The 15,303-nt window shown below is 50.6% G+C and overlaps 2 protein-coding genes across 5 annotated transcripts in view; both read left to right on the top strand.

Annotated features, from left to right (window-relative positions):
* The window catches only part of RNF31 (ring finger protein 31), a 12,564-nt gene extending 5,623 nt beyond the window's left edge, over window positions 1-6,941 (top strand). For 2 of the 3 annotated variants that reach the window (XM_014534279.1, XM_014534278.1), the window contains exons 12-21: window positions 2,342-2,515; window positions 2,599-2,697; window positions 2,786-2,875; window positions 4,550-4,664; window positions 4,780-4,898; window positions 5,171-5,284; window positions 5,402-5,459; window positions 6,157-6,253; window positions 6,525-6,693; window positions 6,813-6,941. In XM_014534279.1, the coding sequence (XP_014389765.1) occupies window positions 2,342-2,515; window positions 2,599-2,697; window positions 2,786-2,875; window positions 4,550-4,664; window positions 4,780-4,898; window positions 5,171-5,284; window positions 5,402-5,459; window positions 6,157-6,253; window positions 6,525-6,693; window positions 6,813-6,866 (1,089 nt within the window). In that variant the 3' untranslated portion in view covers window positions 6,867-6,941. The other variant, XM_014534280.1, reaches the window with a different exon arrangement.
* Window positions 6,942-7,044: 103 nt separating this feature from the next.
* IRF9 (interferon regulatory factor 9) lies at window positions 7,045-12,484 on the top strand. Of its 2 annotated transcripts, XM_005859591.2 has the most exons (9): window positions 7,045-7,597; window positions 8,543-8,723; window positions 9,034-9,217; window positions 9,473-9,603; window positions 9,693-9,783; window positions 9,880-9,951; window positions 10,583-10,924; window positions 11,824-11,939; window positions 12,072-12,484. In XM_005859591.2, the coding sequence occupies exons 2-9, from the start codon at window positions 8,544-8,546 to the stop codon at window positions 12,198-12,200; spliced, it is 1,245 nt and encodes a 414-aa protein (XP_005859653.1). In that variant the 5' UTR covers window positions 7,045-7,597; window position 8,543; the 3' UTR covers window positions 12,201-12,484. The 2 variants fall into 2 exon arrangements, with proteins under 2 accessions (XP_005859653.1, XP_005859652.1); XM_005859590.2 differs by lacking the exon at window positions 7,045-7,597 and having other exon boundaries at window positions 8,192-8,723.
* Window positions 12,485-15,303: the final 2,819 nt, after the last annotated feature.

Here is a 15,303-nt window from a genome sequence, read left to right as displayed (position 1 = left end):
AGAAATCAATGGAAAAAAATATCCTTGGGTGAGGATAAGAAAAGCAATAATATATATATATATATATATATGGCTAATACGCTAAGTGTCCATCCAGGTAATGACATCACATAGCAACACCCGGTTTCCTCTCCCTAGCAACAAATAGCCTCCTTGCAGTTTCTTCAGCCCAGGAACACGACTTGCTTTATAGCCAAGTATAAACATTTCACACTGTAACCAAATGTCTGTGAAGCGTTTTCCTGTGCCTCATCTCATTTGATCCTCACAGAAGTCCTGGAGTAGGTAGATAGGAGACTCGGTGGAATCCTGTTTTCTTTTCATTCACCGGAAAATGGAGATTATAAAGTTTAGAAACTTGACCCGACTGAAAAGAAGTAAGAAATAGTGGACCTTGAAAATGACTTCAGGTTGTCTCATTGCACAGAATATATTTTACCCTTTGTTCTCCCTGCGTGATGTACAATAATAATCTGCTTCGTGTTGATATTTACTGTTGTGTTGCTGACAATTACCTGAAAGAGAAGTTGGGGTGCTTCACTGGACTGGAAAAAGTTTAGCTAAATGAGAAAGCAGGTCTAATTAAGCAAATTTATTCTATATCTATAAAAGGCTAAGTTGACTCATATATGTCGATACATATAAAGCTCTCGCTAGCGCCAATCGCATGCGTGTGTTTTGATCTGTCATTGTCGATCGTGAATTTGGTTGACACTTCTATTATAGAGAAAGGATGAATAGCGATATTAAAATATTTCTTCTAATTAATTTCTTTTCAATGTGCACAAATTCATGCACCGGGCCACTAGTAATAAAATTAACAGGAGTAACTTTTTAAAAAAATCCATTTTGTAGAAAACGGCCCCTTCTCATCTCCTGAGCCCCCACTTATTTTAGGTGAAAACTGGCAGTTCTTTGGCTAAATACAGTCCAATTTAGTTAGGCTCACTTGGTATACTTTTTGTTTTGTTTTTACTCTATTTTAAAATAATTGTGTATATATAAAATAATTGTAGATTCATAGGAAGTTGTAAAAATAGTAGAGTCCTGTGTGCTCTTCACTCACCTTACCCCAAGGTGACTTCTTGTATAATTATAGTATAAGATGGAGTCCAAAAAATAGACATGTATACATTGTTTGCTAGACTGCAGACCTAGTTTGTTTTTTCCATGGATGTGTGTGTATGTGGTTCTGTGCTATTTTAACCCATTTAACCACCACCACCTCCACAATTCAAGGTACAGACTGTTCCATCACCACAAAGAAACTACCTCATGCTGCCTTTTTGTAGTTGTATATACACAACTTTGTCCCTTTCTCCTGTCACCTGGAAATCACTAGTCTGTTCTCCATCTCAGTCATTTTGTCATTTCAAGATTATTTGTGTGTTAGCTTTTTAAAAATGTTTTTGTTAATCATCACCCGAGGATATTTTTTCCATTGAATTTTTAGGGAGAATGGAAGGGAGGGGGAGAGACAGAGAGAGAAACATCAATGTGAGAGAGACACATCCATTGGTTGCCTCCTGCAGCACCCTGATCCAGGGCTGGGGACCAAGCCTGCAACTGAGGTACATGCCCTTACTGGAATCAAACCTGGAACCTTTCAGTCCGTGGGACAACACTCTATCCACTGAGCCAAAGCAGCTAGGGCTAGGGCTAGGGCTTTTTTATGTTTTTATTGACTTTAGAGAAAGAGGAAGGGAGAGGGAGAGAGAAATAGAAACATTGACGAGAGAGAAACATCGATCGACTGCCTCCTGCATGCCCCACACTGGGAATTAGACTCCAACCCTGGGCATATGCCCTGACCTGGAATTGAACCAGCAACCTCTTTGTGCATGGGGCGGTGCTCAACCAACTTGAGCAGGGGTTCTCAAACTACGGACCACAGGCCACATGCGGCCAGCCAAAAACATTTATCTGGCCCGCCGGGTGTTTTTGCCGCCGCTGTGTGCATAGGAATTTGTTCATAGTTTTTTTTTAAACTATAGTCCGGCCCTCCAACGGTCTGAGGGACAGTGAACTGGCCCCCTGTTTAAAAAGTTTGAGGACCCCTGAACTTGAGTCACACTGGTTGGGCATATGTGTTCGCTTTTAATTGATGTGAATGCCTTTAGAGGACATTGGTTAATTTACCTTAGGTGTACCATTGTCTGTTTTCCTCCACCTGACAGTCTTCAGACATTTAGGTTGCCTGCCTGGCACTTGTTGGCATATGAGGCTGCTACCCCTGCCCAGTTGTTAACTAGTGGTTTCTCAATGAACACCTGGCTACATCCCCTTCCTCAGGCTGGCAGCTGTGGTTTCTGACCCCCTTCTCTCCCCGCTCACCCTCTAGATGCAGGCTCTGACTTCTTGTGAATGCACCATCTGTCCTGACTGCTTCCGTCAGCACTTCACCATCGCCTTGAAGGAGAAGCACATCACTGATATGGTGTGCCCTGCCTGTGGCCGCCCTGACCTTACCGATGACACACAATTGCTCAGCTACTTCTCTACTCTTGACATCCAGGTACTGCAGATTCTGGAACTCAGGGTGCCCTGGGCTCTGACTAGGAACCCTGCCCACCCACCACTTCTGCATTCTGTCCCCAGCTTCGAGAGAGCCTGGAGCCAGATGCCTATGCCCTGTTCCATAAGAAGCTGACTGAGGCTGTGCTCATGCGGGACCCCAAGTTCTTGTGGTGCGCCCAGGTAAGTGGCCTGCCCAGCAGAGCTGAAGGGAAGGTCAGGGGTGGTGCCAAGTCAGGCCTCGGATAGCTTTATGCTCTTGCACCCACAGTGCTCCTTTGGCTTCATATACGAGCGTGAGCAGCTGGAGGCAACATGTCCCCAGTGTCGCCAGACCTTCTGTGTACGCTGTAAGCGCCAGGTGAGGCACATCCGTCCTTCCAGAAATACCTGCTGAACGCTGGAGGTACTCTGTTAGACTCGGGGGATCCTGCAGATCAGAACAGACACGAGCTCCGGGCTCAGAGTGCTGACAGACTAGGCGGGAGGAGGGGTGAGAAGAAGGAAGGATGAGGGAGATAGAAGAAGCAGCCTGAGGGGGGAAGAAGGATGAAAGGGGAGGAAAGATGGAGGGAGGAGGGATGAAAGGTAAGGTAAAGGAGAAAGGGTGGCAGTGAGGGAGGGAAGGAAAGAAAATGAAGGAGGGAGAAAGAGCATAATTATACAAAGGCATAAGTTCTGTGAAGAAAATAAACAGGAATCTGAGATTAGGAATAATGGAATGGACCTACTTAGGATAGAGAGGTCAAGTCTACTCTAAAATGGTGTAATTTAAGCTCAGGCCTGAAAATTAAGAGGAAGAAGAGGAAGTCAACTATGCAAAGATTATTGGGACAGAAAGAACCGCACATGGAAAGGCCAAAGTCAGAAGAAAGTGTGTGGTTGGAGCCTCAAGAGCAGGGGTGAGAGTGGCAGGCAGTCAGAGAGGAGCGAGCTGCCAGATCAGGAGAGGCCTGGGGCCAAGTGAGGAAGGTAGTTGCTTTTCATCCTAAGACCAAGCAAAGGGTGATACGAGTTCATTTACCTTTTAAAAACTTTAATATTTGATACCAAAAAATTGCATCTATATTATGAGACACAATAAAATAAGCCCCTGAGCCCTGACTGTATAGCTCACTTGGTTGGTTGGAGTGTCATCCTGATACGCCAAGGTTGTGGGTTCAATCCCTGGTCAGGGCACCTGCAAGAGTCAGCCATTGAGTGCATAAATAAGTAGAACAACAAATCAGTGTTTCTCTCTTCCTTCCTCTCTCTCTCAAGTCAATTAATAAATAATTTAAAACAAAGCAAAAAACCTTGAGATCCTACCACCAAACCTCAAAACTAGGACACTCCCTATTCTGTTGAAGCTGCCTAACTTACACTTTTTTCCCCCAAAGAGTTTAGAGACGTTCTTTAAAGTATTTTATTGATTTCTCTTTTTTTAATGTATTTTTATTGATTTCAGAGAGGAAGGGAGAGGGAGAGAGAGAAATGATGAGAGGGGAAAAAAAATCATTGATAGGCTGCCCCCTGCACGCCCCTCACTAGGGATCAAGTCCACAACCCAGGCATGTGCCCTTAACCTGAATTGAACCAGGACCCTTCAGTCTGAGAGCCAAGGCTCTATCCACTGAGCCAAACCAGCTAGGGCTGCCTGACTTACACTTTCAAAGGCATTTTGGCTGCAAGGTTGAAGATGAACCATAGGGAAGTCTGAGTGGAGGCAGAGAAACTAGTAACTGAGGCAAGTAATTGAGGCAAGACCGGACCTGGCCCAGAGGAAGATGGTCACAGTAGGATGAAGAGAAAGGTCAGGGCTGCGAATAGACATGGTTACAGTGTTAGCTCGGCTTGGGTGTTGGAAACAAGACTTGCTGGTGAGTCTATGGTGGTATGAGGACATGAAAGCCCCAAGGCTGGCCCCTCAGTTTGGGATGAGAGCAAATGGTGAATGGCAGTGCCATAAACTAAGCCTGGGACACTGGATAGGAGTAGAAGGGCCAGCAAGAAGGGCCTAGGAGCTCCTATGTGACTCTTGCTTTCCTCCTCACAGTGGGAGGAGCAGCACCGGGGCCGGAGCTGTGAGGATTTCCAGAACTGGAAACGCAACAATGACCCAGAATACCAGGCCCAGGGCCTGGCGATGTACCTTCAGGAAAATGGCATTGGTAAGGCTGCCCCACTAGCCCTGTCTGCCCAGTAATCTATCGTTGCCAGTGGCTCTCTTCCTGAAAGCCTCGAGGAGCAGTGGCAGCCCTAACCCTGACCTGCTGTTCCTTGCAGACTGCCCCAAGTGCAAGTTCTCGTATGCACTGGCCCGAGGAGGCTGCATGCACTTTCACTGCACCCAATGCCGCCATCAGTTCTGCAGTGGATGCTACAATACCTTTTACGCCAAGAATGTGAGCCTAGAGAATGGGGATGGGAGGGATAAAAGGGTAGGGGGCTGCCAATGGGTGTGAGGGGTAGAGGCCACTGAGGAGCAGCCCAGGGGAAGAGAAGAGGAGGCTGGTGGGTGTAAATTACCTCTCTCTGTCCCCTTTCCCCTCTGCTTGCTCCAGACCCTCCAGTGTCTCCATCTACCCCCACCCCTACACCCCTCATGCAGGGGTTCCTGAGAGGCCAGGACCCCAACAGTCTCCAACTTCCCCTCTCCTATCTGGGTTTCTGCCAGAAATGTCCAGACCCTAACTGCAGAGTGAAAAAGTCCCTGCACGGACACCATCCCCGAGACTGCCTCTTCTACCTGCGGGACTGGAGTGCTCTCCGGCTCCAGAAGCTGCTACAGGTGAGGGGTGGCCAACCAGCCTGGGTTTGCAGGTTGCCCAGGAGAGGGGGCAGGACCTAGGATCCAGCGGTCTGGCATCAAGGATAACCTAACACCCCCCCATCTGCTCCTTCTCAGGACAATCAGGTCATGTTCAACACAGAGCCCCCAGCGGGGGCCCGGGCAGTCCCTGGAGGTGAGTGTCGGTCGGGACAAACCTTGGAGGAGGGGAGAGGGTGGCTGGGCGCACACTGTGCAGTGAGTATAGGGGAAGTTTCAGCTTCTGAGCTGAAGACTCATCCTGTGCTGACTTTGTGCCCATTGGCGAGTTAACCTTGTTTCTTCCTCTGTAAAATGGGGGTAATATTCACTTTTCAGCTCGACTATTTTACATGAGGCCACATTAAAGCATCTAGCACCTTGATACTAACTTTCTTCTCCCATTCCCAAAGGTTAATGTTTCATTAGTTCAGTGAGTATTTACTGAGACTTGCTAGTTGCACTGTCTTAGGTTCCATGAGGGCAACAGAAAGATGTTACATATGGTTCTAATACACCCTACTTCTTACCATCTACACAGAGTAAGACCTTCACAGAATAAGTTAACTATGCAAGGGCTAAGTCACAAAAGAACTGTCTCAGGGCGTATGTGATTATAGGCTAAAAGGCAGCTTGGATAAAAGCAGGGCAACAAGGTCCCTGCTTTTGTATCAGAGCTGGTCTGCCATGATGGCATCTCTAAGTACCCCCACCACCACCACTGTTTGAGCAGGGGCTCCTGTCCCCCGGCCCCTCCCTGGAGGCTGCCTCCCTTGCTTTCTTCCCAGTTCTCTAAGGCTTGGTTTTCAGTGGCCTTTTCCCAACAAAGGATCTTTTTCTGCCCTTACCCATAGGTGGCTGCCGAGTGATGGAGCAGAAGGAGGTTCCCAATGGGCTCCGGGACGAAGCTTGTGGCAAGGAGACGCCAGCTGGCTATGCGGGCCTCTGCCAGTAGGTGCCAGGCTGGGAGCATGATGCTGGGGAGTACTGAGGGTGTGCCCAGGCAATAAAGTGGGTCTCTGGGAGCAATAGGTCCTGCAAGGAGTAGGAGGGAGGGGCTGTCTGGACAAGGGCCTGGATAGGTAGCAGCAAGCAATGTGCTCAGGTTGGCATGCATTCACAGGTGAAGGTTGTCAATCTTATTCATCCAAGTATACCTGGGCACACTCAGTTACTACTAGCCAAACAGAAGAACAAATCTCCCACCTTCTAATCTCCTCAGGGCACACTACAAAGAGTATCTTGTAAGCCTCATCAATGCCCACTCACTGGACCCAGCCACTCTGTATAAGGTGGAGGAGCTGGAGACAGCTGTCGAGCGCTACCTGCATGTGCGCCCACAGCCACTGGCTGGGGAGGATGCCCCTGCCTACCACGCCCGCTTGTTACAGGTGAAGCTTCCCCCACAACCTCACCTCTGATCCTGTGCTCTGAAAGTCCCCTGTCCAGTCTGTGTCTGAGCTCCAGGCCTCCAGGATTATCATCATCATCTCTCTCTCTCTCTCTGCAGAAGCTGATGGAAGAGGTACCCTTGGGACAGAGTATACCCCGCAGGAGGAAGTAGCTGAGGGCGAGGGTCCTGGTGAGGGTCCCACGTCCTCAGGAACAGCTCCAGCACCAATAAAGAGGCATCTCCTTGCCCAGGCTTCTTGGTGGTCCTTCTTCCTGACCCCACTATCTGGGGGCACCAGGGAAAAAGGGGGGTGAACAGAGCTTTGTTGAAAGGGCCCCTGCAGCCCACCACTTGATCTTCCCTGGACCCAGGACCAGAAAGGAATTGATACCATGGCTGACAAAGGGAGGTCCCCCCTGTCCAGCCACTTGGCCTGGGCTGATTTCCTCCATCCCTGCTTCTCTTCCTTTCATCAAATTCAGCTGATACTTGAGGTCACCTAATAGGTACTAAGCAGGCACCGTCAGGGAACAGATGCTTAGGTGGTACAGAGCTATCCAGACGCCCTGGGGACAGACCAGCACACCGGGACCTCCCTGGGGAAGCAGCAGTGTCACAGAGATGGCCGGACACAAGCAAGGAGTAGCTGAGGGAGGAAGGAGAGTGAGCCTGCGCTCTGATGGTTCCTCCTGCGGCTGAGATTTTCAAATGCTGCTCCCCCTGGTGGCCACTCATTGCCCTGCAACTCAGGCCACGTGATTTCGGGGAAACGGACCTCCCAGGAGGAGAAGTGAAACTTAGGGAGGGGACTGTAGAAACAGGGCGGAGTTATCAGGAAGCTTCCCAGCCTGGAGCTGAGCTGAGATCAGCTGAGCCCTGGGGCAGCCTGCACAGCAGCTCAGGTAAGATCAACCAAGAATTGGTGGTAGCCTGGGTATAAAGCTGGAAGGCCCAGCCACTTGGGAGGAGGGTGAGGTTTCCTGGGGTCCCCTCTGCTAGACTGAGGGATAGACTAAAGGCCTGTGAGCCAGGAAGCGGGAGGTTGGCCTGAGTGAGAGATTGACCAGGGTCTGTGTCCCAAGCTACAGGCAAAGGCCCAGAGGACCTGCCGCTGGGTTAGGGGAAGGAGGCTGTTGGCCCCAGGGCACTTGGCCCTGTTTGTTTTCTTGCCTCTGGCCCTGCCTACTTCCGCTCTGGCTCCGCCCCTGCCCCCTGCCCTGCCCCACCTACCCTTAGGGGCAAGCAGAGGGGTGTGGTGGGGGTCATAGGACAGTTGGGGATGGTGGGTGAAGACGCCTCTGCAAATGTTTAGGGATCTAGACTGAGCCTCTCACCAGGAACAGAACATCAAGGAAATTCTCTCTTCCAAACAGTGGATTCCCAAAAAGTGCTTTTTTTAAAAAAATGTATTGATTTTAGAGAAAGAGGAAAGGAGAGAAACATCGATTTGTTCAGCTTATCTATGCATTCATTGGTTGATTGTTGTCTGTGTCCTGCCAGCATTGAACCTGCAACTTTAGTGTATAGTGACTATGCTCTAAGCAACTGAGCTACCCAGCCAGGGCATATTCCTGAAAAGTCTTAAAATTAAGACCAGTACCTAAGGTTTCCTTCCAGATGTCACAGCTTGGGGTGTTAAAAAAAAAAAGCATAATTTTTGGTAATTGCCAGTAATGTCAGAAACAAAGCTATTTGGCCTCAAGAGTATTTTGAGCTAGAGAAAAAGATGGATGGGCTCTTTGGGGGCCCTTGCCAGAATACAAACCAAGTGGCCAAGACTTCAGCCGATGTTTCCTCCCAAAGGGTTGGTTGATTCTACTGATGCTGCCTGCTGCTCTTATTCCCAGGATGGCATCGGGCCGGGCACGCTGCACGCGAAAGCTCCGGAACTGGGTGGTGGAGCAAGTGGAGAGTGGACAGTTCCCAGGGGTGTGCTGGGATGATGAAGCTAAGACTATGTTCCGGATTCCCTGGAAGCATGCAGGCAAGCAGGACTTCCGGGAGGACCAGGATGCCGCCTTCTTCAAGGTGAATGGGCCTGGGACCAACACCCCCGTCCAAGTGAGGGATGGAGTGGACACTGATGCCCAAGGGCTGTGCCTGCCTGGGTGTCAGATAAAGGGGAGAGTAGAGGGCTGAACCAGCTACATGACTGTCTGAGCCCAGTGCAAGATGAAAATGCGCAAATTACTAAGGATTTCAGAGTGGCAACAACTGAGCATAAACCCAGCACAAGCCTTCCTGTGCAGCTGCTCAGGCTGCACATCCATGAAGCTGGCCCCGTGGCGTGTCAGCTGCGGTCTGTAACATGCCTCTCTGCACTTCGTCTGTTTCCTAGGCCTGGGCAATATTTAAGGGAAAGTACAAGGAGGGAGACACAGAAGGCCCCGCTATCTGGAAGACTCGTCTACGCTGTGCTCTCAACAAGAGCCCGGAATTTGAGGAGGTTCCTGAGAAGAGCCATAGGGATGGGGCTGAGCCCTACAAGGTGTATCGGCTGCTGCCACCAGGAACCCTCCTCGGTGAGTGTCCCCTAGAATAAGCAGAGTAGGGGGGAAGGGTGGAGATGAGCTCCTGGGAGCGTGGAGGGAGGACATTGCAAATCCAGGCCCCGCAGTCAGAGTTCTACCTTGTCCCTATCCTCGGGGAGCTGCCACTCTGGTACCCTGGTTTCCCTGCCCAGGCTTGCCCATCCTTTCACTACCTCCTAGTTCTCCCCTACCCTCTGACCCCCTTAAGGCTCTGACCTCTCTCTCCCCCTCAACTACATTTCACAGCCGCACCAGCAACACAGAAATCGCCCTCAAAGAGACACCGAAGCTCAGTGTCCCCTAAGAGGGAGGAGGATGAGGGTACCACAAAGAACTGTATACTCAGTCCTGCCTTGCTTCAGGACTCCCTCGAAAACGTAAGAGCTGGGGGAGGGGATTGGGTGGGCCTGAGGGCAGGACAGCAACTGGGGGGAAAAGGGGTCAACAATAGATACCGTGTTTACAGGAGAAGGTAGAAGCCAATGGAGCAGCAGGCCATTCAGACTCCGGATGCAGCAGCATCGGCAGCAACAGCAACAGTCCTGAGCCTCAGGAAGGTACCACCTCCGCGCCTCTCGTCATCCCCCACGCCACACCCTCTGGCCCTTGGACTCCAGTCCCACTCTGAAATGACTGCCTCTTCTCCCTTCCAGGCGCAGACACAAATGAGGCCCCTTTCCAAGGAGACCCGTTGTCTCCGGAGCTTCTGCCCCCTCCAGGCTCAGGTACTTAGCACGTCTAACTTATCCCTGCTCCCTGTCGCCACAGGTCACCTTCCTGTGGCTATTCGTGCATTATCTAATGTCAGGCTTGCAGCGACTTGGGCTCACCTTACCCAGACAGAGGCACTGGTTTCTAGGCAGTGTACCTGGCCAGCTACAGACTCCAAGCAGCTTGCTCCTCAGAAATACCCCCTATACATTCTGTTCCCTGGAAATCCACTTTGAGACATGGATTTCTGTAGAAAAACCAAATCTCTTGGATTTTCTTATAGACTGTAAGACCCTGAGCGTTAAGCCTTGAGGCCCCAGTGGGAATCTGATTGTTGGCTACTCTCCCGAGTGGTAGGAAAGTCTGACAGGAGGCCCCTTGCTGGGGAGGCTGAGGGGAATGAGGATGAGGAGTGACGGTGCCTTCCTAAACTCAGGAGGTGTAGCTGCTGTCCCCGCTCCACAGCCTGCTTTGTCCTCCCCAGCCCTTGCCTGGTTTCCTGTCTGGGCCTCATGTTCCTCAGCAGCAAAACGAGGACATTGGATTTGCAAGAGCCCCTCTTTGTTTCCCCAGAGCCTATGCTGACCAGGTCTATGTCCCCTTGGGGGGAGGCGCTTGGTGCAGTCGGTCGCTCTCTGTCCACAGACTACTCCCTGATGCTCACCTTCATCTACGATGGGCACGTGGTGGGCGAGGCCCAGGTGCAGAGCCTGGACTGCCGCCTGGTGGCCGAGCCCTCCAGCTCCCAGTGCAGCATGGAGCAAGTGGTATTTCCCAAGCCCAGCCTGCAAGGACCCACCCAGCGCCTGCTGAGCCAGCTCGAGAGAGGTGTCCTGGTGGCTAGCAACTCCAGAGGCCTCTTTGTTCAGAACCTTTGCCCCATCAGCATCTCCTACAGTGCGCCCGAGTTCCCACCTGGTCCATGCCCACATAAGCTGCGCAGCAACGAGTATGTGGAGCTCTTCAAAACCGCCCACTTCTGCAGAGGTGAGGTTGCTGCAGCCCAGCTCCTGACCTCCCCCCACCCCCGTTAGTCTTCTCTGTACTCTTCCCCTTGCACTTCCGCCAGCAGATCCACCATCACAGTCCATGGATGGCACCCTGCACTTGCTGGTGCACATCCTGGGAGGCCCTGTGCTCAGCCGTGGCAGCTGCCTGGCAGCCTTCCTTCCGCAGTCCATGCCGCGGAAGATGAGGCTCAGGTGGAGTCCAGCACAAGAGCATCACAGCTCAGAGAGCACCATCACATGGACGAGTGCAGTAATCATGGGAAGGTGCACCTCGTGGGCCTCTCCTGCACACACGCCCACACATTCAGGAGAGCTGACACGTGTCACACACTCTGGCCCTACCACACTCCAGGCATCCCCTCAAATTGCCCCTTTCCCATCCACACTTGGAATTCCATTTCCTGCCTCCATTCAACTCTAAATCTGGCCTTGGAAGTGGGGCCAGGAGTACAGGGACACAGAGCTTGAGTGTTTCCTGGGCCATGGGTGCCCTGACACAGGCAAGATAGTATGAGCAGGCAACCAAGGTGTGCGAACATGTGTGTGAGCAGCCAAGGCTGCTGCTGAGAAGACACTAAACTCCCAGCAGTGAACATGTCAGGTGGTGTAGAGTCGGCTACCGCTAAGTACTTCCTGCTGGAGGAAGGAGTACTTTTTCCTGTCTGCACACGGGTGAGTACCACTTAGTCCTAGCATTTCTCCTGCACAAGGCAGCAGCCTTGTGACCCTGTAGCTCCTGTTCTGGCCTTCATCTCCAGGTGGCCCCACTGCCACCTCTCTTTCTCCATTATGGGTTCTTCCCTGTTTCCTCCCTCCCTGCCTATGGCCCTCTCCCTTCTCTTGTTATTCTTCCAACTCTTACCTTCTCTCTTTCAGACTTGGAGAGGTACTTCCGGGGCCTGGGCCCCCCACCCAAGTTCCAGGTGACACTGAATTTCTTAGAGGAGGACCCTGACCCCAGCCACACCCCACAGAGTCTTATCTCAGTTCAGGTGAGTCCAGGGCAGGGTGAGAATAGCTGCCTGTGTAGGCGAGGGGGTCCAGGAGAAGGGCCCGGGGGTGGGCAGGGGTGGTGGCTGCCCTGCTGTGTTCATGATGCCCTCTTCCCACCTCTTCTGGCGCAGATGGAGCAGGCCTTTGCTCGGCATTTACTGGCAGAGCGTCCAGAGGACCAGGCAGCCGCTCTGTCCCTGGTGCAGAGCCTGGAAGACCTACCTTCCTCCTCTCTGCTCGGTTCTTCCTATTTTCTCTGAAAGAGACTCATTCTCCACACTATGGACCTGCCTCCCTCGGTGATAATTCTTAGTGGTTGTCTGTGATGGTATGTCCTTCAACTCCTCATGGTGTCTGGCTGGTTTTTAGCCATTTTTTTATTTGTTTGTTTTAATTTTTGAGATATACCCTCTTTTATCTCTGAGGAACTGAACTGGGAAAGTCCAAATGGTGTGAACTCAGGGGGACCATTTCCTCTTTCCCCAGCCCTAAAGCCAAGCACTTTATATTTTCTTTTTAAAATAAAATTTTATTGAAAAAGGAATCCGGATCTGATTTGTTTGGAGGATAAGGTAGCAGGGGTCACGAAGATAACCGAGCTGTGACATGAGAGTCGGGCACTGGGGTTTTCTTCCTGCTGGCATCTCTGGGCCCCGTTCCTCTCCTCCACCCACAGGTTCTGTCAAGGAACAGTCTGAGCACTGCAGGTTTGCGGCCTGGCTTCTGTACCTTCTACCCAGGATTAGGGTCAGGGTCAGCCCCCAAAAGGGACACTGAGACTACAGCCACCAACTTTACATGAGAAGATCCTGGGCTCCATAGTTCTTCACTAGAGCCGTCTGATTTGGGCCTTACAATGGGCCTAGAGTTGGACTCTAGACTGGAGGTATGAATGAACAGAACTTGAAGTTGACCTGACACCATGGCCCAGAGGCCTTGGGGCCTGCTGGGAGGGGAAATCAGAGGGAGGAGTCTGGCCAGATCCCCCCAGGAGTCTGGCCAAGACTGCTGTGTCACCAACACTCTGTTCACAGATTTGAGGGGTCCAAATAAGCTTTCCTCACCCTATGTTTATTTGGCACCAAACTGGACATTTTTTCTTCACAAGGTCACTTGTCATCCTTCTTTTCTGTGTATAATCAATTCCAGCAGAATAGTTTAGACCTAAATCACCACTTACTGATTGCCATGGCCTCCAGCTTCCCCCTTCCAGCACACACACTAGATTAGAGGAGAAGGGGCCTCCCAGACCAGATTCCTTCCTGTCATGTCACTCATAAGCCTTCAGTGGCTCATGTATCACCTATGTGATCAAATCTAAATATCTAGAAGCTTGAGGATCTTGCTGGCTCAATTGACAAACTTGAGTGCTGCTTTTGAGTTTTTCTACCTCCTCAGGCCTTCCTTCTCTTCAGTCTTTCCCATCATCCTCCAGGCATTGAAGAAATCAGGTACTGAGTGCACAGGTGCACAAGCCCTGTTGTGCCCTCAATTTGCTGAATTCCCTCCTGGACCTTTGTACCTGCTCCCTCCTTCAGGTCGGCGCATGACTTGCCTCCTCTCTTCCCTGAGCACCCACCTAAATAGCAGTCTTCACTACTCTATATTCTCCTATGCTGTATCGTTTTTCTTCATAGTACAGACCACTTCACATATTTCTATTTGTCAGTTTGTCTATCTTCTCTCCTTCCTTACTCTTTGAGAACAGGGATTTATTCTGTTCATTGCTATATTCCCGGTGCCTAAAAGAGCACCTGGCACATTGTAGGCACTTGTGCCCAGCCGGTGTGGCTCAGAGGTTGAGCATCAACTTATGACCAGGAGGAGGTCACGGTTCAATTCCTGGTCAGGGCACATGCCTGGGTTGTGGGCTTAGTCCCCAGTGGGGTCATGCAGGAGGAAACCAGTCAATGATTCTCTCTCATCGTTGATTTTTCTAGCTCTCTCTCCCTTTCCCTTCCCCTCTGAAATCAATAAAAATATAAAAAAATAAAAAACGGCCTAAAGCCCTGGCCAGTTTGGCTCAGTGGATGGAGCGTCGGCCTGCAGACTGAGGGGTCCCAGGTTTGATTCCGGTCAAGGGCATGTACCTCGCTTGTGGGCACATCCCCAGTGGGAGGTGTGCAGGAGACAGCTGATCGATGTTTCTTTCTCATTGATGTTTCTAACTATCCCTCTCCCTCTCTGTAAAAAAAAAAAATCAATAAAATATATTTTAAAAAGACGGCATAAATACTTGTTTAATGAATGAATGAATGAATGAATGGGTGAACAAATTATCTCCTAAACTAGGTTCTAAGCACCTTAAGGGAAGGCACCCCCATTTTATCATCTTTGTGCCCCAAGGTGAACACTTGTGAACATTGACAGCTTATGTAAATGACTGAAACAATTATAAGTATCTTGTATAAGCCAATTTAGCCGAACACAGTGAAATAGGGATTGGGAACACTGAAAGAGCAAAGTTCCTAACCAGGCTGTCGCCAAGGAATTGTGTGGTCTGGACAAAGTCTGTATTAGCCTCCATTGTCTCATTTGCAAAGGCAAGGTTTGGCCTGGATTTTGAAATCCCTTTTAGCCTTGACATCCTGTGGTTGTAAGTTTAGGGTAACTGCACAGTCATTTGGCAAATATTTAATGAACTAGATTCCGGGCACTAATTGAAAACACAAGACCCCAATCTCAGAGCTCCCAGATTGAAAGAGCAAAATAAAATAGGGTCAGCTGGGCTGCAATAGGAGCTGAGTCATAAAGAGGCATGGCCTGGAGTGGAGGCTGGGAAGGGCATCTAGACTAAAGAAATGGATGTGCAAAGGCGGGGGCATGGAGACAAGGGATATTTTTAACTAGAACATAACAATTTTACACGAAGAATTGTTTGAGACAAATGGCTTTGGGTGCTGAGAGTATATCCTGCATCCAACAAAGCTAACGGTCAGTTCCAGCCAGGAGAACATTTACGACGAAAACAGCCAGATCAGGCATGCCCACACCTTAAACTGTTCAAGTTTAGGAAATGACCCAGCAAGTCCTCTCATTACTTCCTGTGAGATCTGAGTTTTCCCCCCATCAACCTGTGGTGACTCCCACCTGCCAGCTCGCGATTGGCACAAAGATGGACCAATCGATTGCTGCCTGGTGGGGTTTGGGGGGAGGGGGCAAGGTCTAACGCCGGTCAGCCCCGGCACGCGGCCACGGCCGTCACCCCAGGCAGGCCCTTTCTGGTTGAAATACCCTGTTACCAGGCTGGCTGCAGGCGAGGCTGGGATTTGCTCTCCTCTCATTGGTCGGCCGAGAAGCACCGGGGAACCCTTGTTACTAGAGAAGAGAACGACAGCCCATTGGTCAGGTCGCCTCACAATG

The sequence above is a fragment of the Myotis brandtii genome, unplaced genomic scaffold, assembly GCF_000412655.1.
Source record: "Myotis brandtii unplaced genomic scaffold, ASM41265v1 scaffold1279, whole genome shotgun sequence".
In the NCBI taxonomy this organism is placed as follows: Eukaryota; Metazoa; Chordata; class Mammalia; order Chiroptera; family Vespertilionidae; genus Myotis; species Myotis brandtii.
Note: the sequence above shows the minus strand (reverse complement) of the source record. Positions and strands in the feature narration are given on the sequence as shown.